The sequence below is a fragment of the Heliangelus exortis genome, unplaced genomic scaffold (genome assembly GCF_036169615.1).
Source record: "Heliangelus exortis unplaced genomic scaffold, bHelExo1.hap1 Scaffold_68, whole genome shotgun sequence".
Classification (NCBI taxonomy): Eukaryota; Metazoa; Chordata; class Aves; order Apodiformes; family Trochilidae; genus Heliangelus; species Heliangelus exortis.
The window spans coordinates 88,020-112,076 of record NW_027285984.1 but is presented as its reverse complement, the minus strand read 5'-3'; the positions used below and the strand labels follow the sequence as shown (position 1 = coordinate 112,076).

Genomic DNA, 24,057 nt, shown 5'->3' with positions numbered 1-24,057 from the left:
TGCCACCCACTGGAGGTCAAGATGCCACCCAAAACCCCCCCCACCCAATTTTTAACCCAAGAAAAGGGTCCCTCAGCCCCACAGAAGGGTGAGGAGCACCCTCAGGGTCACCTCCACCCAGGTGGCACCCATGAGCACCCTCAGAACCCCCATGTTGGAGGTCACCACCCCAGAACTTTTTTCCCCAAGGTCACCTCCACTAAGATGGCACCCAAGACCCACCCATTGGAGGTCAAGATGCCACCCAAAAACCCCCACCCCATTTTTAACCCAGGAGAAGGGTCCCTCAGCCCCACAGAAGGGTGAGGAGCACCCCCAGGGTCACCTCCACCCAGGTGGCACCCATGAGCACCTTGGAGGTCACCACCCCAGAACCTTGTCCCCAAGGCCACCTCTACTGAGATGCCACCCACTGGAGGTCAAGGTGCCACCCAAAAACCCCCCCACCCAATTTTTAACCCAAGAAAAGAGTCCCTCAGCCCCACAGAAGGGTGAGGAGCACCCCCAGGGTCACCTCCACCCAGGTGGCACCCACGAGGACCTTCTGGGGAGTCACCTTCCAGAAGGTGGCACCTCAGAACCCCCATCTTGGAGGTCACCACCCCACAACCTTGTCCCCAAGGCCACCTCCACTAAGATGGCACCCAAGACCCACCTGTTGGAGCCCAAGATGCCACCCAACCCCCCCCCACCCAATTTTTAACCCAAGAGAAGGGTCCCTCAGCCCCACAGAAGGGTGAGGAGCACCCCAAGGTCACCTCCACCCAGGTGGCACCCATGAGCACCTTGGAGGTCACCACCCCAGAACCTTGTCCCCAAGGCCACCTCTACTGAGATGCCACCCACTGGAGGTCAAGGTGCCACCCAAAAACCCCCCCACCCAATTTTTAACCCAAGAAAAGAGTCCCTCAGCCCCACAGAAGGGTGAGGAGCACCCCCAGGGTCACCTCCACCCAGGTGGCACCCACGAGCACTCTCAGAACCCCCATCTTGGAGGTCACCACCCCAGAACCTTGTCCCCAGGGCCACCTCTACTGAGATGCCACCCACTGGAGGTCAAGGTGCCACCCAAAACCCCCCCCACCCCAATTTTTGACCCAAGAGAAGGGTCCCTCAGCCCCACAGAGGGCTGAGGAGCACCCCAAGGTCACCTCCACTCAGGTGGCACCCATGAGCACCCTCTGGGGAGTCACCTTCCAGAGGGTGGCACCTCAGAACCCCCATCTTGGAGGTCACCACCCCACAACTTTGTCCCCAAGGTCACCTCCACTAAGATGGCACCCAAGACCCACCAGTTGGAGGCCAAGATGCCACCCAAACCCCCCCCACCCCATTTTTAACCCAAGAGAAGGGTCCCTCAGCCCCACAGAAGGGTGAGGAGCACCCCAAGGTCACCTCCACCCAGGTGGCACCCACGAGGACCCTCTGGGGAGTCACCTTCCAGAAGGTGGCACCTCAGAACCCTCATCTTGGAGGTCACCACCCCACAACTTTGTCCCCAAGGCCATGTCCAGTAAGATGGCACCCAAGACCCACCCACTGGAGGTCAAGGTGCCACCCAAAACCCCCCCACACCCCAATTTTTGACCCAAGAGAAGGGTCCCTCAGCCCCACAGAAGGGTGAGGAGCACCCCAAGGTCACCTCCACTCAGGTGGCACCCACAAGCACCCTCAGAACCCCCATCTTGGAGGTCACCACCCCAGAATTTTGTCCCCAAGGCCACCTCCACTAAGATGGCATCCAAGACCCACCTGTTGGAGGTCAAGATGCCACCCAAAAACCCCCCCACCCCATTTTTTGACCCAAGGGAAGGGTCCCTCAGCCACACAGAAGGGTGAGGAGCACCCCAAGGTCACCTCCACTAAGATGGCACCCATGAGGACCCTCTGGGGAGTCACCTTCCAGAAGGTGGCACCTCAGAACCCCCATCTTGGAGGTCACCACCCCAGAACTTTGTCCCCAAGGTCACCTCCACTAAGATGGCACCCAAGACCCACCCGTTGGAGGCCAAGATGCCACCCAAACCCCCCCAACCCATTTTTAACCCAAGAGAAGGGTCCCTCAACCCCACAGAAGGGTGAGGAGCACCCCCAAGGTCACCTCCACTCAGGTGGCACCCACGAGCACCCTCTGGAGAGTCACCTTCCAGAGGGTGGCACCTCAGAACCCCCATCTTGGAGGTCACCACCCCAGAACTTTGTCCCCAAGGCCACCTCTACCGAGATGGCACCCAAGACCCACCCGTTGGAGGCCAAGATGCCACCCAAACCCCCCCCCACCCCATTTTTAACCCAAGAGAAGGGTCCCTCAGCCCCACAGAGGGCTGAGGAGCACCCCAAGGTCACCTCCACTCAGGTGGCACCCACAAGCACCCTCAGAACCCCCATCTTGGAGGTCACCACCCCACAGCTTTGTCCCCAAGGCCACCTCCAGTAAGGTGGCACCCAAGACCCACCCGTTGGAGGCCAAGATGCCACCCAACCCCCCCCACCCAATTTTTAACCCAGGAGAAGGGTCCCTCAGCCCCACAAAAGGGTGAGGAGCACCCCCAGGGTCACCTCCACCCAGGTGGCACCCATGAGCATCCTCTGGGGAGTCACCTTCCAGAGGGTGGCACCTCAGAACCCCCATCTTGGAGGTCACCACCCCACAGCTTTGTCCCCAAGGCCACCACAACTGAGATGGCACCCAAGACCCACCCACTGGAGGCCAAGATGCCACCCAAAAACCCCCACCCAATTTTTATCCCAGTAGAAGGGTCCCTCAGCCCCACAGAAGGGTGAGGAACACCCCCAGGGTCACCTCCACCCAGGTGGCACCCACAAGCACCCTCAGAACCCCCATCTTGGAGGTCACCACCCAAAAACTTTGTCCCCAAGGCCACCTCAACTGAGATGCCACCCACTGGAGGCCAAGATGCCACCCAAAACCCCCCCCACCCCATTTTTTAACCCAAGAGAAGGGTCCCTCAGCCCCACAGAAGGGTGAGGAGCTCCCAACCCCTACCCGCCATGATGCCCCAACTCCCCCACTCCTCTCCCTGAGGCCTTTGGGGCCACTTGGGGCCTTGGCCGTGTCCCTTGGCCCCATCAACCTCCTCCTTGGGACAAACTCATCAAAAATTAACCCCCCCCAGATCCTCCAAGCAGAGAAGATGCTGAGCCAAGCAGCTCCCGCCACCAAAAACGCTAAAATTTAACCCAAAGGGGTTGGCCAAGGCCAAGGCCTAGGCCCGAGACCCCTCCCTCACCGCCACCTCTGTGTTGGCCACCTTTGCCTTCACTTGGGCTGGAAAAACCCCCCAAAAAAAACCCCCAAGATGTCAACCATTAACTCAACCGGGTTATAAAAGGACCCGAGGACACCAGAAGAGTTGGAGAAGCCATTTTTTGGGGGGGAAAGGGGTGAAATCCAACCTTTTTGGGTTTTTTGCATGGCTCCGGGGAGTCGCCGGGCCTGGGTGGTTTCAACATGGCCTTCACCAAACCTCTGGAGTTTGTGGGGAGTTTGGGCCATTTCCAGGTGGTCTTGGTGCTCCTCCTCCTCCTCCTAACCACCTTCTCTTCCCTTGCCAACCTCCAAAACCCCTAAAATTTAACCCAAAGGGGTTGGCCAAGGCCAAGGCCTAGGCCCGAGACCCCTCCCTCACCACCACCGCTGTGTTTTCCACCTTTGCCTTCACTTGGGCTGGAAAAACCCCCCAAAACTCCCCCAAGATGTCAACCATTAACTCAACCGGGTTATAAAAGGACCCGAGGACACCAGAAGAGGTGGAGAAGCCATTTTTTGGGGGGGAAAGGGGTGAAATCCAACCGTTTTGGGTTTTTTGCATGGCTCCGGGGAGTCTCCGGGCCTGGGTGGTTTCAACATGGCCTTCACCAACCTCCTGGAGTTTGGGGGAAGTTTGGAACGTTTCCAGGTGCTCTTGGTGCTCCTCCTCCTCCTCCTAACCACCTGCTCTTCCCTTCCCAACCTACAAACCCCCTAAAATTTAACCCAAAGGGGTTGGCCAAGGCCAAGGCCTAGGCCCGAGACCCCTCCCTCACCACCACCTCTGTGTTTTCCACCTTTGCCTTCACTTGGGCTGGAAAAACTCCACCAAAACCCCCCCAAGATGTCAACCATTAACTCAACCGGGTTATAAAAGGACCTGAGGACACCAGAAGAGTTGGTGAAGCCATTTTTTTTGGGGGGAAAGGGGTGAAATCCAACCCTTTTGGGTTTTTTGCATGGCTCCGGGGAGTCGCCAGGCCTGGGTGGTTTCAACATGGCCTTCACCAACCTCCTGGAGTTTGTGGGGGGTTTTGGGATGTTTCCAGGTGGTCTTGGTGCTCCTCTTCTCCTTGACACCACCTTCCCTCCCTTTCCCAACCTCCAAAACTCCTAAAATTTAACCCAAAGAGGTTGGCCAAGGCCAAGGCCTAGGCCCGAGACCCCTCCCTCACCACCACCTCTGCGTTGGCCACCTTTGCCTTCACTTGGGCTGGAAAAACTCCACCAAAACCCCCCCAAGATGTCAACCATTAACTCAACCGGGTTATAAAAGGACCCGAGGACACAGAAGAGTTGGAGAAGCCATTTTTTTGGGGGGGAAAGGGGTGAAATCCAACCCTTTTGGGTTTTTTGCATGGCTGCGGGGAGTTGCCAGGCCTGGGTGGTTTCAACATGGCCTTCACCAACCTCCTGGAGTTTGTGGGGGGTTTTGGGATGTTTCCAGGTGGTCTTGGTGCTCCTCTTCTCCTTGACACCACCTTCCCTTCCCTTCCCAACCTCCAAAATCCCTAAAATTTAACCCAAAAGGGTTGGCCAAGGCCAAGGCCTAGGCCGGAGACCCCTCCCTCACCACCACCTCTGCGTTGGCCACCTTTGACTTCACTTGGGCTGGAAAAACTCCCTAAAAATCCTCTCCCCTCCCCCCCAAGATGTCAACCATTAACTCAACCGGGTTATAAAAGGACCCAAGGCCCAAGGACACCGGAATTGTTGGAGAAGTGAATTTTTTTGGAACCTTTTGGGTTTTTTGCATGGCTCCGGGGAGTCGCCGGGCCTGGGTGGTTTCAACATGGCCTTCGCCAACCTCCTGGAGCTGGTGGGGGGGATGGGCCGTTTCCAGGTGGTCTCGGTGCTCCTCCTCTCCTTGCCCATCCTCATGATGGCGAGCCACAACCTTCTCCAAAACTTCACCGCTGCCACCAGCCCTCACCGCTGCCTCTTGGCTTGGGAAGCCAACGCCACCGGGTCGGAGGTCCAGGACCTGCTGAAGGTTTGGGTTCCACGTGGGGACAGGTGCCGGCGTTTCGTGTCCCCACAGTGGTGGCTTCTGGAGCCCAACGCTTCGGCTCCCAACGGCAGCGCCCCGGCAACGGAGCCGTGCCGCGACGGTTGGGCCTACGACCGCAGCGTCTTCACCAGCACCATCATCACCGAGGTAGGAGGGAGGGAGGGAGGGAGGTGGTTGTGGGGTGGGATGTGGGGCCGGGGACACTTTGGCCCCAATCCCAGAGGATTTTCCCACCCGGAAGTTGCCGCCAACCAGAGCTTCCTCTCAGCGCCGAGATAAAGAAGGATGGGGGGGGGGCAACTGGGGGGGGTTGTGACCACCAAGAAGGGGTCCCAGAGGGGTCAGAAGACCCCTGGAAGGACGTTCTAACCAGGAGGATTCTGGGAAAGGCGGCCAAGCGGTCGTCACCTCCTCCTCCAGCTTCACCACCTCCCTCCTGGCGTCGCCGTCGGGTTCCCCGTTGGGTTCCGCCAACCGCGGCGGCCCGGGGGGGGCCGAGGGTCGGGGCCAGGAGGGACGGGGGTGTCAGGGGTGTCCCCAACTCCTCCCCCTTGTCCCACCCCACGTGGCCCCACTTCCTGTCCCCAGTGGGACCTGGTCTGCAGCTCCCGGGGGCTGAAGGAGTTGGCGCAGTCGCTCTACATGGCCGGGGTCTTGTTGGGCGGCATCGTCTTCGGGGGCCTCTCAGACAGGTGAGGGGGGCTCAGCCCACCCCCTGCTTCCTCCCGACCCCCTTCTTCCTCTTCCTCACCTCCTCTGCATCGGCCTCTTCCTCATCTCCCTCATCCTCCTCCTCCTCTTCACTCTCTTGCTCCTCCTCCTTCTTCCTCCTCCTCACCTCCTCTTCCTTCTCCTTTTCCTCCTCCGCCCCCTCATCCCCCCATCCTCATCCTCTTCCTCCTCTTCCTCCTCCTCACCTCCTCTTCCTCCTCCCTCTTCTTCCTCCTTCCTCTTCCTCCTCCTCCTTCTTCCTCCTCACCTCTTCCTTCCCCTTTTCCTCCCCCTCACACCCTTCCCCCCTCCTCATCTTCTTCCTCCTCTTCCTCCTCCTCTGCCTCATCCTCTTCCTCCTCCTCCTTCTTCCTCCTCCTCCTCATCCTCATCCTTTTCCTCCTCCCCCTCCTTCTTCTCCTCCTCCTCTTCCTCTTCCTCCTCCTCCTCCATCATCATCCTCCTCATCCTTCTTCTCCTCATCCTCCTCCTCCTCCTTTTCCTCCTCACCATCCTTTTCTTCCTCACTCTCTTCCTCATCCTCCTCCTCCATCTTCCTCCCCACCTCTTCCTTCTCCTTTTCCTCCCCCTCACAATCTCCCCTGCCCCTTCCTCCCCCTCTTCCTCCCCCTCCTCATCCTCACCTCCTTCCTCTTCCTCCTCCTCTTCCTCCTCCTTCTCCTCCTTCTTCTCCTCCTCATCCTCCTCCTCCTCTTCCTCCTCCTCCTCCTTTTCCTCCTCACCATCCTTTTCTTCCTCACTCTCCTCTTCCTCCTCCTTCTCCTCCTCCTCCTCCTCCTCCTCCTCCTCTTCCTCTTCCTCCTCCTCCTTCTTTTCCTCCTCATCCTCCTCCTCCTCCTCCTCCTTTTCCTCCTCACCAGCCTTTTCTTCCTCACTCTCCTCTTCCTCCTCCTTCTCCTCCTTCTCCTCCTTCTCCTCCTTCTCCTCCTCCTCCTCCTCCTCCTCTTCCTCCTCCTCCTTCTTTTCCTCCTCATCCTCCTCCTCCTCTCCCTCCTCTTCCTCCTCACCATCCTTTTCTTCCTCACTCTCTTCCTCCTCCTCCTCCTCCACCTCTTCTCCTCCTCCTCTTCTCCTCCTCCATCTTCCTCCCCACCTCTTCCTTCTCCTTTTCCCCCCCTCACGCTCTCCCCTGCCCCTTCCTCCTCCTCCTCATCCTCACCTCCTTCCTCCTCCTCTTCCTCCTCCTTCTCCTCCTTCTCCTCCTCATCCTCTTCCTCCTCTTCCTCCTCCTCCTCCTTTTCCTCCTCACCAGCCTTTTCTTCCTCACTCTCCTCTTCCTCCTCCTCCTCCTCCTCCTCCTCCTCCTCCTCCTCCTTCTCCTCCTCCTCCTCCTCCTCCTCCTCCTCCTCCTCCTCCTCCTCCTCCTCCTCCTCCTCCTCCTCCTCCTCCTCCTCCTCTTCCTCTTCCTCCTCCTCCTTCTTTTCCTCCTCATCCTCCTCCTCCTCTTCCTCCTCACCATCCTTTTCTTCCTCCTCCTCCTCTTCCTCCTCCTTCTCCTCCTTCTTCTCCTCCTCATCCTCCTCCTCCTCTTCCTCTTCCTCCTCCTCCTCCTTTTCCTCCTCCTCCTCCTCCTCCTCCTCCTCCTCCTCCTCCTCCTCCTCCTCCTCCTCCTCCTCCTCCTCCTCCTCCTCCTCCTCCTCCTCCTCCTCCTCCTCCTCCTCCTCCTCCTCCTCCTCCTCCTCCTCCTCCTCCTCCTCCTCCTTTTCCTCCTCACCATCCTTTTCTTCCTCACTCTCTTCCTCATCCTCCTCCTCCATCCTCCTCCCCACCTCTTCCTTCTCCTTTTCCTCCCCCTCACGCTCTCCCCTGCCCCTTCCTCCCCCTCCTCATCCTCACCTCCTTCCTCCTCCTCCTCCTGCCCAGGTTTGGCCGCCGTTCCCTGCTGACCTGGTGCTACCTCCAGCTGGGAGCCATGGGGACCTTTTCCTCCTTCTCCCCAACCTTCACCACCTACTGCCTCTTCCGCTTCCTCACGGGAATGGCTTTTTCCGGGATCGTCCTCAACAGCGTTTCCCTCTGTGCGTGGCCACCAACAGCCCCAGGGGACCATCCCTGCTCCTCAGATCCCGGATTCCATCCCACATCTCCCCATCCCTGCTCCTCAGATCCCAAATTCCATCCCACACCTCCCCATCCCTGGATTCCATCCCACATCTCCCCATCCCTGTTCCCAAGTTCCTGCTCCCCATTCCCATCTCCCCATCCTCATTCCCAACCTCCTGGATTCCATTCCCCATTTCCCCATCCCTGTTCCCAACTTCCTGGTCCCCATTCCCATCCCCCCATCCCCATTCCCAACTTCCTGGATTCCATCCCACATCTCCCCATCCCTGCTCCCAACTTCCTGATCTCCATTCCCATCCCCCCATCCCCATTCCCATCCCCATTCCCAACCTCCTGCTCCCCATTCCCATCTCCCCATCCCCATTCCCAACTTCCTAAATTCCATCCCACATCTCCCCATTCCTGTTCCCAACTTCCTGCTCCCCATTCCCATCTCCCCATCCCTGTTCCCAATCTCCTGCTCCCCATCCCACATCTCCCCACCCCCATTCCCAAGTTCCTGGATTCCATCCCACATCTCCCCATTCCCATTCCCAACCTCCTAAATTCCATCCCCATCTCCCCATCCCTTTTCCCAACCTCCTGGATTCCATCCCACATCTCCCCATCCCTGTTCCCAACTTCCTGCTCCCCATTCCCATCCCCCCATCCCCATTCCCAACCTCCTGGTCCCAATTCCCATCTCCCCCTCCCTATTCCCAACTTCCTGGATTCCATCCCACATCTCCCCATCCCTTTTCCCAGCCTCCCGGATTCCATCCCACATCTCCCCATCCCCATTCCCAACCTCCTGGATTCCATCCCACATCTCCCCATCCCCATTCCCAACCTCCTGCTCCCCATTCCCATCCCCCCATCCCCATTCCCAACTTCCTGGATTCCATCCCACATTTCCCCATCCCTGTTCCCAACTTCCTGCTCCCCATCCCACATCTCCCCACCCCCATTCCCAAGTTCCTGGCCCCCATCCCACATCTCCCAGTATCCCAACAGCTCTGGAGTGGATGCCCACTCGGACCCGGGCCCTGGTGGGAACCTTCATGGGTTACTGGTACACAGTGGGCCAATTCCTATTGGCCGGGATCGCCTACGCCGTTCCCGATTGGAGGAGGCTCCAGCTGACGGTGTCGCTGCCCTTCTTCTGCTTCTTCATCTACTCCTGGTGAGGAGGGAAAGGGGGATTCAGGGGAAGATGGATGGATCATGGATGGATGGATGGATCATGGATGGATCCACGGATGGATGACTGAGGGATGGATGGATCCATGGGAAGATGGATGGATCATGGATGGATGACTGAGGAATGGATGGATGGATGGATGGATGGATGGATGGATGGATGGATGGATGATGGATCCATGGATGGATGGATGGATGGATCCATGGGAAGATGGATGGATCATGGATGGATGGATGGATGATGCATGGATGGATGATGGATCCATGGGAAGATGGATGGATCTATGGATGGATGGATGATTGAGGGATGGATGGATGGATGGATGGATGGATGATTGAGGGATGGATGGATGGATGGATGGGTGAGAAGATGGATGGATGATGGATGGATGATGGATGGATCCATGGATGAATGGATGGATGATGGATGGATCCATGGGAAGATGGATGGATCCATGGTTAGATGACTGAGGGATGGAAGGATGGATGGATGGATGGATCCATGGGAAGATGGACGGATCATGGATGGATGGATGATTGAGGGGTGGATGGATGGATGGATGGATGCATGGGAAGATGGATGGATCCATGGATGAATGGATGGATGATGGATGGATCCATGGATGGATGACTGAGGGATGGATGGATGGATGGATCCATGCGGAGATGGATGGATCCATGGATGGATGGATGATTGAGGGATGGATGGATGGATCCACGGATGGATGACTGAGGGATGGATCCATGGGGAGATGGATGGATTCATGGATGAGTGGATGGATGATGGATGGATCCATGGGAAGATGGATGGATCCATGGTTGGATGACTGGGGGATGGATGGATGGATGGATGGATGATGGATCCATGGATAGATGGGTGAATGGATGGATCCATGGGAAGATGGATGGATCATGGATGGATGGATGGATGATGGATGGATCCATAGGAAGATGGATGGATCCATGGTTGGATGACTGAGGGATGGATGGATGGATGGATGGATGGGTCCATGGGAAGATGGATGGATGGATCCATGGATGGATGGATAGATGGATGGATGGATCATGAATCATGGATGGATGGATGGATGATGGATGGATGGATGATGGATGGATCCATGGATGACGGATCCATGGATGATGGCTGGAAGGCCAAATCATGGAGACCTTTCTGGTGGCCGAGTCACCAGAGGTTGTGCTGCTCCTGTCCCCTCCTCCTCTCCAGGTGGTTGACGGAGTCAGCTCGTTGGCTGGTGATGGCGGGAAAGTCCCAGCAAGCCCTGCGGGAGCTCCAGAAGGTGGCCAGGATCAACGGGAAGAAGGAGGAAGGGAGGAAGCTGGACTTAGACGTAAAAACCTCTGGCCGTGTCCTCTGGGGCATCTCGGGGGGGTTCATTGGGTGGGGAGAAGCGGGGCCACCTGGGCCTCATCCTCCCGGGCCTCATGGGAGCATCCCCAGTGCAGCTCTCCTGACCTTCCCAGCATTCCAGGCAACTTTCCAGCTCCAGCAGCTCCTCCATCTCCTCCATCTCCAACAGATCCATCTCCATCATCCCCATCTCCATCATCTCCATCATCTCCATCTCCAACAGATCCATCCCCATCATCTCATCTCCATCTCCATCATCTCCATCATCTCCATCTCCTCTATCCCCATCTCCATCAGATCCATCTCCATCATTTCCATCCCCATCATCTCATCTCCTCCATCTCCATTCCCATCATCTCCATCATCTCCATCTCCATCATCTCCATCCCCATCTCCATCATCTTCATCTCCAACAGCTCCATGATCTCCATGATCTCCATCTCCATCAGATCCATCCACATCATCTCCATCTCCATCTCCTCCATCCCCATCTCCATCAGATCCATCTCCATCTTTTCCATCCCCATCATCTCATCTCCTCCATCCCCATCATCTCCATCATCTCCATCTCCATCATCTCCATCCCCATCATCTCATCCCCATCAGATCCATCATCTCTATCATCCCCATTATCTCCATCTCCTCCATCTCCATCATCTCCATCTCCATCAGATCCATTTCCATCTTTTCCATCCCCATCATCTCATCTCATCTCATCTCCTCCATCTCCATCCCCATCATCTCCATCATCTCCATCTCCATCATCTCCATCATCCCCATCATCTCCATCATCCCCATCATCTCCATCTCCTCCATCTCCATCACCATCATCCCCATCATCTCCATCATCTCCATCTCCATCCCCATCATCTCCATCATCTCCATCATCTCCATCATCTCCATCATCTCCATCATCTCCATCTCCAACAGATCCATCTCCATCTCCTCCATCCCCATCATCCCCATCTCCATCTTTTCCATCCCCATCATCTCATCTCCTCCATCACCATCATCTCCATCTCCATCATCTCCATCTCCATCATCTCCATCATCTCCATCATCTCCATCTCCATCATCTCCATCATCTCCATCATCTCCATCATCTCATCCCCATCATCTCCATCATCTCCATCATCTCCATCCCCATCATCCCCATCATCTCCATCATCTCCATCTCCATCCCCATCATCTCCATCATCTCCATCATCTCCATCATCTCCATCATCTCCATCATCTCCATCATCTCCATCCCCATCATCTCCATCTCCATCATCTCCATCTCCATCATCTCCATCATCTCCATCATCTCCATCTCCAACAGCTCCAGGATTTCCATGATCTCCATCATCCCCATCCCCATCATGTCATCTCCATCTCCATCTCCATCTCCATCTCCATCTCCATCTCCATCCCCATCATCTCATCCCCATCATCTCCATCATCTCCCTCATCTCCATTTCCATCTCCTCCATCATCTCCATCTCCATCATCTCCATCTCCATCATCTCCATCTCCAACAGCTCCAGGATTTCCGTGATCTCCATCATCTCCATCATCTCCATCCCCATCATCCCCATCATCTCCATCATCTCCATCATCTCATCCCCATCATCTCCATCATCTCCATCATCTCCATCCCCATCATCCCCATCATCTCCATCATCTCCATCTCCATCCCCATCATCTCCATCATCTCCATCATCTCCATCATCTCCATCATCTCCATCATCTCCATCATCTCCATCATCCCCATCCCCATCATCTCCATCTCCATCCCCATCATCCCCATCATCTCCATCTCCATCCCCATCATCTCCATCATCCCCATCCCCATCATCCCCATCATCTCCATCATTTCCATCTCCATCTTTTCCATCCCCATCATCTCCATCATCTCCATCCCTATCATCTCATCCCCATCATCTCCATCATCTCCAACAGATCCATCATCTCCATCCCCATCATCTCCATCATCCCCATCATCTCCATCCCCATCATCCCCATCATCTCCATCATCTCCATCTCCATCTTTTCCATCCCCATCATCTCCATCATCTCCATCTCCTCCATCTCCATCCCTATCATCTCATCCCCATCATCTCCATCATCTCCAACAGATCCATCTCCATCTCCATCTCCATCTCCATCTCCATCATCTCCATCCCCATCATCTCCATCATCCCCATTATCTCCATCATCCCCATCATCCCCATCATCTCCATCCCCATCAGATCCATTTTTTCCATCCCCCCACCCATGACTCCCTTCTCCTCCCGCCCTTCTCCCATTTCTCCCTCTCCAAGCAAGAAAACCACCCCTCCCCCACCCACCCCCACCCCCACCCCCCACCCTCCTCCCCCCACCCATCCCCCACCCTCTCCCCACTCCCCCTCCAGGCCCTGAAGTCCCACATGGAGAAGGAAATGGCCTCTTCCGGAAGTCACCACACGGTGCTCGACCTCGTCCGGACGCCCGTCGTGCGCCGCATTTCCTGTTGCCTTTCCGTCGTCTGGTACGTCCAATGGTTGAGGAGCTCACTGGGTGGTTGGCTACCTCTGTCCCCTCCCCCTCCCCTCCCCCCCCCATCCCCCAACACCCACCTCAGCTGGGCCTTCATGAAAAAGGGAAACCGAGTCACGCTCAACGGAGCTCAGGCGGCTTCCGGGCGCTCTGGGAAGGGCCGGAAGTTGGATCCCACCAGGCCGGGAGGTGGAGTGGGAGGATCCCACCCCACATCCCACCCGTGGGGTGACATCCGGGGGTCGTTCTGCCCCTCCCCCACCTCTTCCGGGCCTAGGTTCTCCACCAGCTTCGCCTACTACGGGTTGGCCATGGACCTGCAGACCTTTGACGCCAACATCTACGTCATCCAGTTGATTTTTGGGGCCGTGGACATCCCGGCCAAGCTCATCTCCATCATCACCATCACCTTCGTGGGACGGCGTTTCACTCAGATCGTCACCCTCACCGTGGCGGGCGTGGCCATCTTGGCCAACATCTTGGTGCCGCGAGGTGAGGCCCATGGGGTCCTCTCCAGAGACATCGTGGCCGATCTGAGCTCCTTTTAGGGGTGTTTTCCCCTCAAAATCCTGGGGTTTATGGGGGTGGGGTGGTCTCCTCCATCCATCAACTCAACCCGAGGTCAAATAGGGGCTCCAAGATGTCTTCTCCTCCCCTCCCCCTCCATCAACTCAACCCAAGGCCAAGCAGGGACTCCAAGATGGCTTCTCCTCCCCCTCCATCCCCTCAACCCAAGGCCAAGCAGGAGCTCAAAGATGGCTTCTCCTCCCCCTCCAAGATGGCTTCTTCTCCCCTTCCCCCTCCACCAACTCAACCCAAGCTCAAGTAGGAGGTCCAGGATGTCTTCTCCTCCCTCTCCAAGGTGGCTTCTCCTCCCCCTCCCCCTCCATCAGCTCAACCCAAGGTCAAGTGGGGGCTCCAAGATGGCTTCTCCTCCCCCTCCCCCTCCATCAACTCAACCCAAGACCAAGCAGGGGCCCCAAGATGGCTTCTTCTCCCCCTCCCCCTCCATCCACTCAACCCAAGGTCAAGTAGGAGGTCCAGGATGTCTTCTCCTCCCCCTCCAAGATGGCTTCTCCTCTCCCTCCATCCCCTCAACCCAAGTTGAAGTAGGGGCTCCAAGATGGCTTCTCCTCCCCCTCCAAGATGGCTTCTCCTCCCCCTCCATCCACTCAACCCAAGGCCAAGTAGGGGCTCCAAGATGGCTTCCCCTCCCCCTCCAAGATGTCTTCTCCTCCCCCTCCAAGATGGCTTCTCCTCCCCCTCCCCCTCCATCCCCTCAACCCAAGGTCAACTCATGGGTTGACGAAGTCTTCTCCTCCCCCTCCATCCCCTCAACCCAAGTTGAAGCAGGAGCTCCAAGATGGCTTCTCCTCCCCCTCCAAGATGGCTTCTCCTCTCCTTCCCCCTCCATCCCCTCAACCCAAGCCCAAGCAGGGGCTCCAAGATGGCTTCTCCTCCCCCTCCAAGATGGCTTCTCCTCCCCCTCCATCAACTCAACCCAAGCCCAAGCAGGGGCTCCAAGATGGCTTCTCCTCCCCCTCCCCCTCCATCCCCTCAACCCAAGCCCAAGCAGGGGCTCCAAGATGGCTTCTCCTCCCCCTCCATCCACTCAACCCAAGCCCAAGCAGGAGCTTCAAGATGGCTTCTCCTCCCCCTCCCCCTCCATCAACTCAACCCAAGGCCAAGCAGGGGCTCCAAGATGGCTTCTCCTCCCCCTCCAAGATGTCTTCTCCTCCCCCTCCCCCTCCATCCTCTCAACCCAAGGCCAAGCAGGGGCTCCAAGATGGCTTCTCCTCCCCCTCCAAGATGTCTTCTCCTCCCCCTCCCCCTCCATCCCCTCAACCCAAGCCCAAGCAGGAGCTCCAAGATGGCTTCTCCTCCCCCTCCATCCCCTCAACCCAAGCCCAAGCCACGGCTCCAAGATGGCCTCTCCTCCCCCTCCCCAGACCTTCAGCTGCTCAGAACCGCCATGGCCGTCCTGGGCAAGGGTTGTTTGGCCGCCTCCTTCAACTGCGTCATCCTCTACACGGGGGAGCTCTACCCCACGGTGATCCGGTAAGGAGTGGGGGGCCCGAGGGGCCGAGGAGGTGGCCGGGACCTCCCAAGATGGCTCCTCAGGGTCTCCCGGCGTCCCGCAGGCAAACGGGCCTGGGATTGGGCAACACCATGGCCCGTCTGGGCAGCATCGTGGCCCCCCTGGTAAAGATGGCGGGCGAGGCCTTCCCGACGGCGCCGTTCGTTATTTACGGGGCGGCTCCGGTGGCGTCGGGCCTGGTGGCCGTTTTCCTGCCGGAAACCCGGGAGAAGGCGCTGCCGGAAACGGTGGAGGAGGTGGAGGGAAGGTGGGATTGGAGGGAGGGGGTGGGTGGGAAATGGAGGGATGAGGGGGGATGGGGGATGGGGGATGGGTTGTGGATGGATCATGGATCATGGATGGAGGGATCATGGATGGATCATGGATCATGGATGGAGGGATGGAGGGATCATGGATGGATCATGGATCATGGATGGAGGGATGGATGGATTGATGGATGATGGATGGATCCATGGGAAGATGGATGGATCCATGGATGGATGACTGAGGGATGGATGGATGGATGGATGATGGATCCATGGATGGATGGATGGATCCATGGGAAGATGGATGGATCATGGATGGATGGATGATTGAGGGATGGATGGATGGATGGATCCATGGGAAGATGGGTGGATGGATCCATGGATGGATGGATGGATGATGGATGGAGGGATGGGGGATGGATGGAGAGATGGATGGAGGGATCATGGATGGATGGATGGATGGATCATGGATCATGGATGGATCACGGAGGGATGGATGATGGTTTGATCATGGATGGATCATGGATGGATAATGGATGGATGGATGGATGGATCATGGATGGATCATGGATGGATAATGGATGGATGGATGGATGGATCATGGATGGATCATGGATGACAGATGGATGGATTGATGGATGGATCATGGATGGATCATGGATCATGGATAGAGGGATGGATGGATTGATGGATGGATCATGGATGGATGATGGATGGATGGATGGTTGGATCATGGATAATGGATGGATCATGGATTGTGGATGGAGAGATGGATGGATGACCGATGGATGGATGATGGATGGATCATGGATCATGGATGGATCATGGATGGATCATGGATGGATCATGGATGACGGATGGATGGATTGATGGATGGATCATGGATCATGGATGGATGGATTGTTGTGGAATGTTAGAGAGGTTTGGAGAATGTTCGAGAATATTCCGGAATATTTTCCAACATTCTCCAAACCTCTCTAACATTCCACAACGATGGATCATGGATGGATGGGGGGCGGAAGGATGATGGATGGATGATGGTTTGATCATGGATGGATCATGGATCATGGATTGATCATGGATCATGGATGGAGGGATGGATGGATCATGGATGATCAATGGATGGATGATGGTTGGATCATGGATCATGGATGGATCATGGCTGGATCATGGCTGGATGGCTCATGGATTATGGATAATGGGTTGATCATGGATGGGATGGATCCACCACCTCTTCCTGGAATCATCCCCAACCCCCACCTCTCCCTCCCCCTCTTCCCTCTCCTCTCAGGTTCCACTTCCAGAGGGACGAAGCCCAGGAGCTCCAGGTCCCCCTCCAGCCCCAGAGCCCCCCAAACCCCCCTTGTCCCCCCCATTCCCTGGATGGGCCCCGATCCCCCCGGGAGAAGGAAAAGGAGCAGCAAAAAAACCAGGAATGGGCTTGGGGGCTTGGAGCTCCATCCCCTTCCTCCTGAGAAGGGAGAGGGACACCCACGGCCACGAGAGGACCTGGGGGTCCTTGGCCCTGGGGTGGGGGTGGGGTCTTTTTGGGGGTTTTTTTTTTGGGGGGGGTTTTGGGGTTTTTTTTGTGCTGGAATCGCAAAGCAACCACTGGAAAAAAAAAAAGAAAAAAAAAATCTCCTGTGAAAAAGGGGTCGGGAGGGGTCGGGAGGGGTTGTTTTCCCACGGCCACGGGGGGTCCCACGCAGCTCGGCCCACCCCGAAACCAAATATGGGACCCAGTGGGGTGCTGGGACCTCAGCTGAGTCCCCTCCCCCCCCCCTTCCACCACCCCCTCAGCCTGCGCAGAGCAGGGAGGGAGGGAAGGAGGAGCCAGGGATTCCAAGGATCCATAAAATCCAAGGATCTCAAAGGCCCCGGGGGATCCAGAGGGATCCCAAAGACCGAAAGGTTGGAGTCTCCCGAGTGTCCCAAGGACCCAGATGTCCCGAGGAGCCCAGATCCCAGGGATCCAGAGACCCCAAGGAGCCCCAGATCCCAAGGTCCCAGAGACCCCAAGGAATTACAGATCCCAGGGATCCAGAGACCCCAAGGAATTCCAGATCCCAAAGTCCCAGAGGCCCCAAGGAATTCCAGATCCCAAGGTCCCAGAGACCCCAAGGAGCCCCAGATCCCAAGGTCCCAGAGATCCCAAGGAGCCCCAGATCCCAACGTCCCAGAGACCCCAAGGAATTCCAGATCCCAAGTTCCCAGAGACCCCAAGGAGCCCCAGATCCCAAGTTCCCAGAGACCCCAAGGAATTCCAGATCCCAGGGATCCAGAGACCCCAAGGAATTCCAGATCCCAAAGTCCCAGAGACCCCAAGGAATCCCAGATCCCAAGTTCCCAGAGATCCCAAGGAACCCCAGATCCCAAGGACCCAGAGACCCCAAAGAGCCCCAGATCCCAGGGATCCAGAGACCCCAAGGAATTCCAGATACCAAAGTCCCAGAGACCCCAAGAAACTCCAGATCCCAAGAACCTCCAGATCCCAAAAACCCAGAGACCCCAAGGAGCCCCAGATCCCAGGTATCCAGAGACCCCAAGGAATCCCAGATCCCAAAGTCCCAGAGACCCCAAGGAATTCCATATCCCAAGGACCCAGAGACCCCAAGGAGCCCCAGATCCCAAAGTCCCAGAGACCCCAAGGAATTCCAGATCCCAAAGTCCCAGACATCCCAAGGAATTCCAGATCCCAAGGTCCCAGAGACCCCAAGGAATTCCAGATCCCAAAGTCTCAGAGACCCCAAGGAATTCCAGATCCCAAGGACCCAGAGACCCCAAGGAATTCCAGATCCCAAAGTCCCAGACATCCCAAGGAATTCCAGATCCCAAGGACCCAGAGACCCCAAGGAATTCCAGATCCCAAAGTCCCAGAGACCCCAAGGAATTCCAGATCCCAAGGACCCAGAGACCCCAAGGAATTCCAGATCCCAAAGTCCCAGAGACCCCAAGGAATTCCAGATCCCAAAGTCTCAGAGACCCCAAGGAATTCCAGATCCCAAGGACCCAGAGACCCCAAGGAATTCCAGATCCCAAAGTCCCAGAGACCCCAAGGAATTCCAGATCCCAGGGATCCATAGACCCCAAGGAATTCCAGATCCCAAGGTCCCAGAGGCCCCAAGGAATTCCAGATCCCAAGGTCCCAGAGACCCCAAGGAATTCCAGAACCCAAAGTCCCAGAGACCCCAAGGAATTCCAGATCCCAAGGACCCAGAGACCCCAAGGAGCCCCAGATTCCAGGGATCCAGAGACCCCCACGGAATTCCAGATCCCAAGTTCCCAGAGACCCCAAGGAGCCCCAGATCCCAGGGATCCAGAGATCCCAAGGAGCCCCAGATCCCAAAGTCCCAGAGACCCCAAGGAATTCCAGATCCCAAGTTCCCAGAGGCCCCAAGGAATTCCAGATCCCAAGGACCCAGAGACCCCAAGGAATTCCAGATCCCAAGTTCCCAGAGACCCCAAGGAATTCCAGATCCCAAGTTCCCAGAGATCCCAAGGAGCCCCAGATCCCAAGGTCCCAGAGACCCCAAGGAATTCCAGATCCCAAGGACCTCCAAATCCCAAAAACCCAGAGACCCCAAGGAGCCCCAGATCCCAGGGATCCAGAGACCCCAAGGAATCCCAGATCCCAAAGTCCCAGAGACCCCAAGGAGCCCCAGATCCCAAGTTCCCAGAGACCCCAAGGAATTCCAGATCCCAAGGACCTCCAAATCCCAAAAACCCAGAGGCCCCAAGGAGCCCCAAATGTCCCAAGGACCAATGAGATCCCAGGAATCCAGGCACCCAGATATCCCAAAAACTCCCAGAGACCCCAAGAACCTCCAAATCCCAGAAACCCCAAGAACCCAGAGACCCCAAGAACCTCCAGATCCCAAAACCCCAGAAACCCCAAAAACCTCCAGATCCCAGAAACCCCAAGAACCTCCAGACGCCAAGAACCCAGAGACCCCAAAGACCCAGAGACCCCAAGAACCTCCAAATCCCAAAAACCCCAAGAAACTCCAGATCCCAAAACCCCAGAGACCCCAAGAACCTCCAGATATCAGAAACCCCAAGAACCTCCAAATCCCAAGGACCCAGAGACCCCAAGAACCTCCAGATCCCAAAAATCCCAAGAACCTCCAGATCCCAAAACCCCAGAGACCCCAAGAACCTCCAAATCCCAAAAACCCCAAGAACCTCCAGATCCCAGAAACCCCAAGAACCCAGAAACCCCAAGAACCTCCAGATCCCAAAAACCCAGAGACTCCAAGAACCTCCAAATCCCAGAAACCCCAAGAACCCAGAGACCCCAAGAACCTCCAGATCCCAAAAACCCCAAGAACCTCCAGATCCCAAAACCCCAGAGCCCCCAAGAACCTCCAGATCCCAAAACCCCAGAGCCCCCAAGAACCTCCAGATCCCAAATATCCCAAGAACCTCCAGGTCCCAAAAACCCCAAGAACCTCCAAATCCCAAAACCCCAGAGACCCCAAGAACCTCCAGATCCCAAGAACCTCCAAATCCCAAACGCTCAGAGACCCCAAGGACCTCCAGATCCCAAAGACCCCCAAAACCTCCAAATCACAAGAACCTCCAAATCCCAAACACCCAGAGACCCCAAGGACCCAGAGACCCCAAGAGCCTCCAGATCCCAAGAACCTCCAAATCCCAGAGACCCCAAGAACCTCCAGATCCCAAAGACCCCAAGAAACTCCCAATCCCAAACACCCAGAGACCCCAAGAAGCTCCACATGCCAGAGACCCCAAGAACCTCCAGACCCCAAGAAACTCCCAATCCCAAACACCCAGAGACCCCAAGAACCTCCAAATCCCAAAAACCCCAAGAACCTCCAGATCCCAAAAACCCAGAGACTCCAAGAACCTCCAGATCCCAGAAACCCCAAGAACCTCCAGACCCCAAGAACCTCCAAATCCCAAACACCCAAAGACCCCAAGGAGCCCCAGATCCCAAATCCCCCCCCCCAGCACCCACCTCCCCCCCCTCCCAGCTCCTGGTCACCCTGCCCCCCACTCCACCCCCTCCCCCACCCCCCATCATGGCCCCTTCTCCCTTCCCACGCTCCACTGCTTCCCGCTGCCCTCCAGGCCTGGGTCCAAGGGGCTCCCGGGCCTCGGGGCCCCCGCGGACTTTGTCCCCCCCCGGGGACTCAACGGAGGCCGAGGGGGGGTCGGGAGGGTGGGGGTGGGGGGGTCCCCCCCATCCAGCTGGGGTTGGGGGGGTTTTTGGGTGAGGAGGAGGATGGGGTGGTCCCAAGGAGCCGTCGGGTCGGGCGGCCCCGGTTGGGCGGCCCCGGTTGGGCGGCGGTGCCGGTGCCGGCGGCGTGGGCGCCCACCCGTGCTGGAGTCAAACGTTAACTGGGTGGCTTTAAAGAGGGGAGGGGCCAGGGTTGGGGACAAGCAGAAGGTGGTGGCCACGGGCAGAGGTGGGGTCGGAGGGTGGAAGGTTCCAGTTTCCCAACTGGGAGAGGTTGGGAGATCACTGGGGCCGACGGCGAGCGGAGAGAGAAGGAGGTTGGTGGGGAGAGGGAGGGGCCAAGAGGGAGGGGAAAGGGCAAGAGGATTGGTTGGTTGGTTGGTTGAAAGGGTGATCAATAGAGAGGGTGGAGGGGAGGAGATCGATTGGTTGATCAATAGAGGGGTTTGGGGGCAATTTATTGATCAATAGATGGGACTGAGAGGCTTTTGGGATCAATAGGTTGATCAATAAAGAGGTTTGAGGGCAATTTATTGATCAGTCGAGGAGTTTTGGGTCAGTAAAGAGGTTTTTGGATCAATAGGTTGATCAATAGAGAGGTTTGAGGGCAATTTATTGATCAGTTGAGGAGTTTTGGGTCAATAAAGAGGTTTTTGGATCAATAGGTTGATCAATAATGAGGTTAAAGAGGAATTTATTGATCAAGAGAGGGCACTGAGAGGCTTTGGGATCAATAGGTTGATCAATAGTGACATTTAAGAACAATTTATTGATCAGTCGAGGAGTTTTGGGTCAGTAAAAGGACTTTTGGATCAATAGGTTGATCAATAATGAGGTTGAAGAGCAATTTATTGATCAATAGAATGAATAAACCCCCCCCTTGGATCTTCCTCCTTGACCCAACCCATGTCCTGACCACCCAACCCAACCCAACCCGACCCTTGGATGTTCCTTCCTGGCCATCCTTGACCCAACCCAATCCTTGGATGTTCCTCCTTGACCCAACCCATGCCCTGACCACCCAACCCCCCTCTTGGATGTTCCTTCTTGACCCATCCTTGACCCAACCCAACCCTTGGATGTTCCTTCTTGACCCATCCTTGACCCAACCCAACCCTTGGATGTTCCTTCTTGACCCATCCTTGACCCAACCCAACCCTTGGATGTTCCTTCTTGACCCATCCTTGACCCAACCCAACCCTTGGATCTTCCTTCTTGACCCATCCTTGACCCAACCCAACCCTTGGATCTTCCTTCTTGACCCATCCTTGACCCAACCCAACCCTTGGATGTTCCTTCTTGGCCCAACCCCTGCCCTGATCACCCAACCCTCTCCTCAGATGCCCCTCACTGGTTCCTCATCCCTTCTCCACCCCATTCTCCAACCTCTTCTCCAGCTTCTCCAGTGCCCCCCAGCTCCACCCCTTTTGGATCTTCCTTCCTGACCCAACCCATGCCCTGATGACCCAACCCACCCATTGGATGCTCCTCCTTGACCCAACCCATGCCCTGACCACCCAACCCAACCCTTGGATGTTCTTTCTTGACCCCTCCTTGACCCAAACCCCCTCTTGGATGTTCCTCCTTGGCCTCTCCTTGACCCAACCCAACCCCTTGGATGTTCCTCCTTGACCCAACCCATGCCCTGATGACCCAAACCCCCTCTTGGATGTTCCTTCTTGACCCATCCTTGACCCAACCCAACCCTTGGATGCTCCTCCTTGACCCAACCCATTCCCTGACCACCCAACCCAACCCTTGGACGTTCCTTATTGGCCCGTCCTTGACCCAACCCCTCCCTTGGATGTTCCTTCCTGGCCCACTTGACCCAACCCCCCCCTTGGATGTTCCTCCTTGGCCTCTCCTTGACCCAACTCCCCCCTTGGATCTTCCTTCTTGACCCATCCTTGACCCAACCCAACCCTTGGATGTTCCTTCTTGACCCAACCCCTGCCCTGATCACCCAACCCTCTCCTCAGATGCCCCTCGCTGGTTCCTCATCCCTTCTCCACCCCATTCTCCAACCTCTTCTTCAGCTTCTCCAGAGTCCCCCAGCTCCACCCCTTTTGGATCTTCCTTCTTGACCCAACCCATGCCCTGACCCCAACCCAACCCAACCCAACTCTTGGATGTTCCTTCTTGGCCCATCCTTGACCCAACCCATGCCCTGATGACCCAACCCACCCATTGGATGCTCCTCCTTGACCCAACCCATTCCCTGACCACCCAACCCAACCCTTGGATGTTCTTTCTTGACCCATCCTTGACCCAACCCCCCCATTGGATGTTCCTTCCTGGCCCACTTGACCCAACCCAATCCTTGGATGCTTCTTCTTGGCCATCCTTGACCCAACCCGACCCTTGGATGTTCCTTCCTGGCCCATTTGACCCAACCCCCCTCTTGGATGTTCCTCCTTGGCCTCTCCTTGACCCAACCCAACCCCTTGGATGTTCCTCCTTGACCCAACCCATGCCCTGATGACCCAACCCCCCTCTTGGATGTTCCTTCTTGACCCATCCTTGACCCAACCCAACCCTTGGATCTTCCTTCTTGGCCCAACCCATTCCCTGACCACCCAACCCAACCCTTGGATGTTCTTTCTTGACCCATCCTTGACCCAACCCAACCCTTGGATGCTCCTCCTTGACCCAACCCATTCCCTGACCACCCAACCCAACCCTTGGATGTTCCTTCTTGACCCATCCTTGACCCAACCCCCCCCCTTGGATGTTCCTTCCTGGCCCACTTGACCCAACCCCCCTCTTGGATGCTCCTTCTTGACCCATCCTTGATCCAACCCAACCCTTGGATGTTCCTTCTTGGCCCAACCCCTGCCCTGATCACCCAACCCTCTCCTCAGATGCCCCTCACTGGTTCCTCATCCCTTCTCCACCCCATTCTCCAACCTCTTCCTCAGCTTCTCCAGAGCCCCCCAGCACCACCCCTTTTGGATCTTCTTTCCTGACCCAACCCATGCCCTGATGACCCAACCCACCCATTGGATGCTCCTCCTTGACCCAACACATTCCCTGACCACCCAACCCAACCCTTGGATGTTCTTTCTTGACCCATCCTTGACCCAACCCCCCCCTTGGATGTTCCTTCCTGGCCCACTTGACCCAACCCAATCCTTGGATGCTTCTTCTTGGCCATCCTTGACCCAACCCGACCCTTGGATGTTCCTCCTTGACCCAACCCATGCCCTGATGACCCAACCCCCCTCTTGGATGTTCCTTCTTGACCCATCCTTGACCCAACCCAACCCTTGGATCTTCCTTCTTGGCCCAACCCATGCCCTGACCACCCAACCCAACCCTTGGATCTTCCTTCTTGACCCACTTGAGCCAACCCAACCCTTGGATGTTCC

At 56.6% G+C, this 24,057-nt stretch overlaps 1 protein-coding gene across 2 annotated transcripts; it reads left to right on the top strand.

The window, feature by feature from the left end:
• Nucleotides 1-4,977: 4,977 nt before the first annotated feature.
• Nucleotides 4,978-17,019, top strand: LOC139790937 (solute carrier family 22 member 6-A-like). 2 transcript variants are annotated; one of them, XM_071732705.1, is made up of 10 exons: nucleotides 4,978-5,429; nucleotides 5,871-5,974; nucleotides 7,878-8,032; nucleotides 9,072-9,240; nucleotides 10,483-10,606; nucleotides 13,023-13,138; nucleotides 13,424-13,638; nucleotides 15,096-15,204; nucleotides 15,288-15,491; nucleotides 16,781-17,019. In XM_071732705.1, the coding sequence occupies exons 1-10, from the start codon at nucleotides 5,064-5,066 to the stop codon at nucleotides 16,962-16,964; spliced, it is 1,746 nt and encodes a 581-aa protein (XP_071588806.1). In that variant the 5' UTR covers nucleotides 4,978-5,063; the 3' UTR covers nucleotides 16,965-17,019. The 2 variants fall into 2 exon arrangements, with proteins under 2 accessions (XP_071588806.1, XP_071588807.1); XM_071732706.1 differs by lacking the exon at nucleotides 16,781-17,019 and having other exon boundaries at nucleotides 15,268-15,437.
• Nucleotides 17,020-24,057: the final 7,038 nt, after the last annotated feature.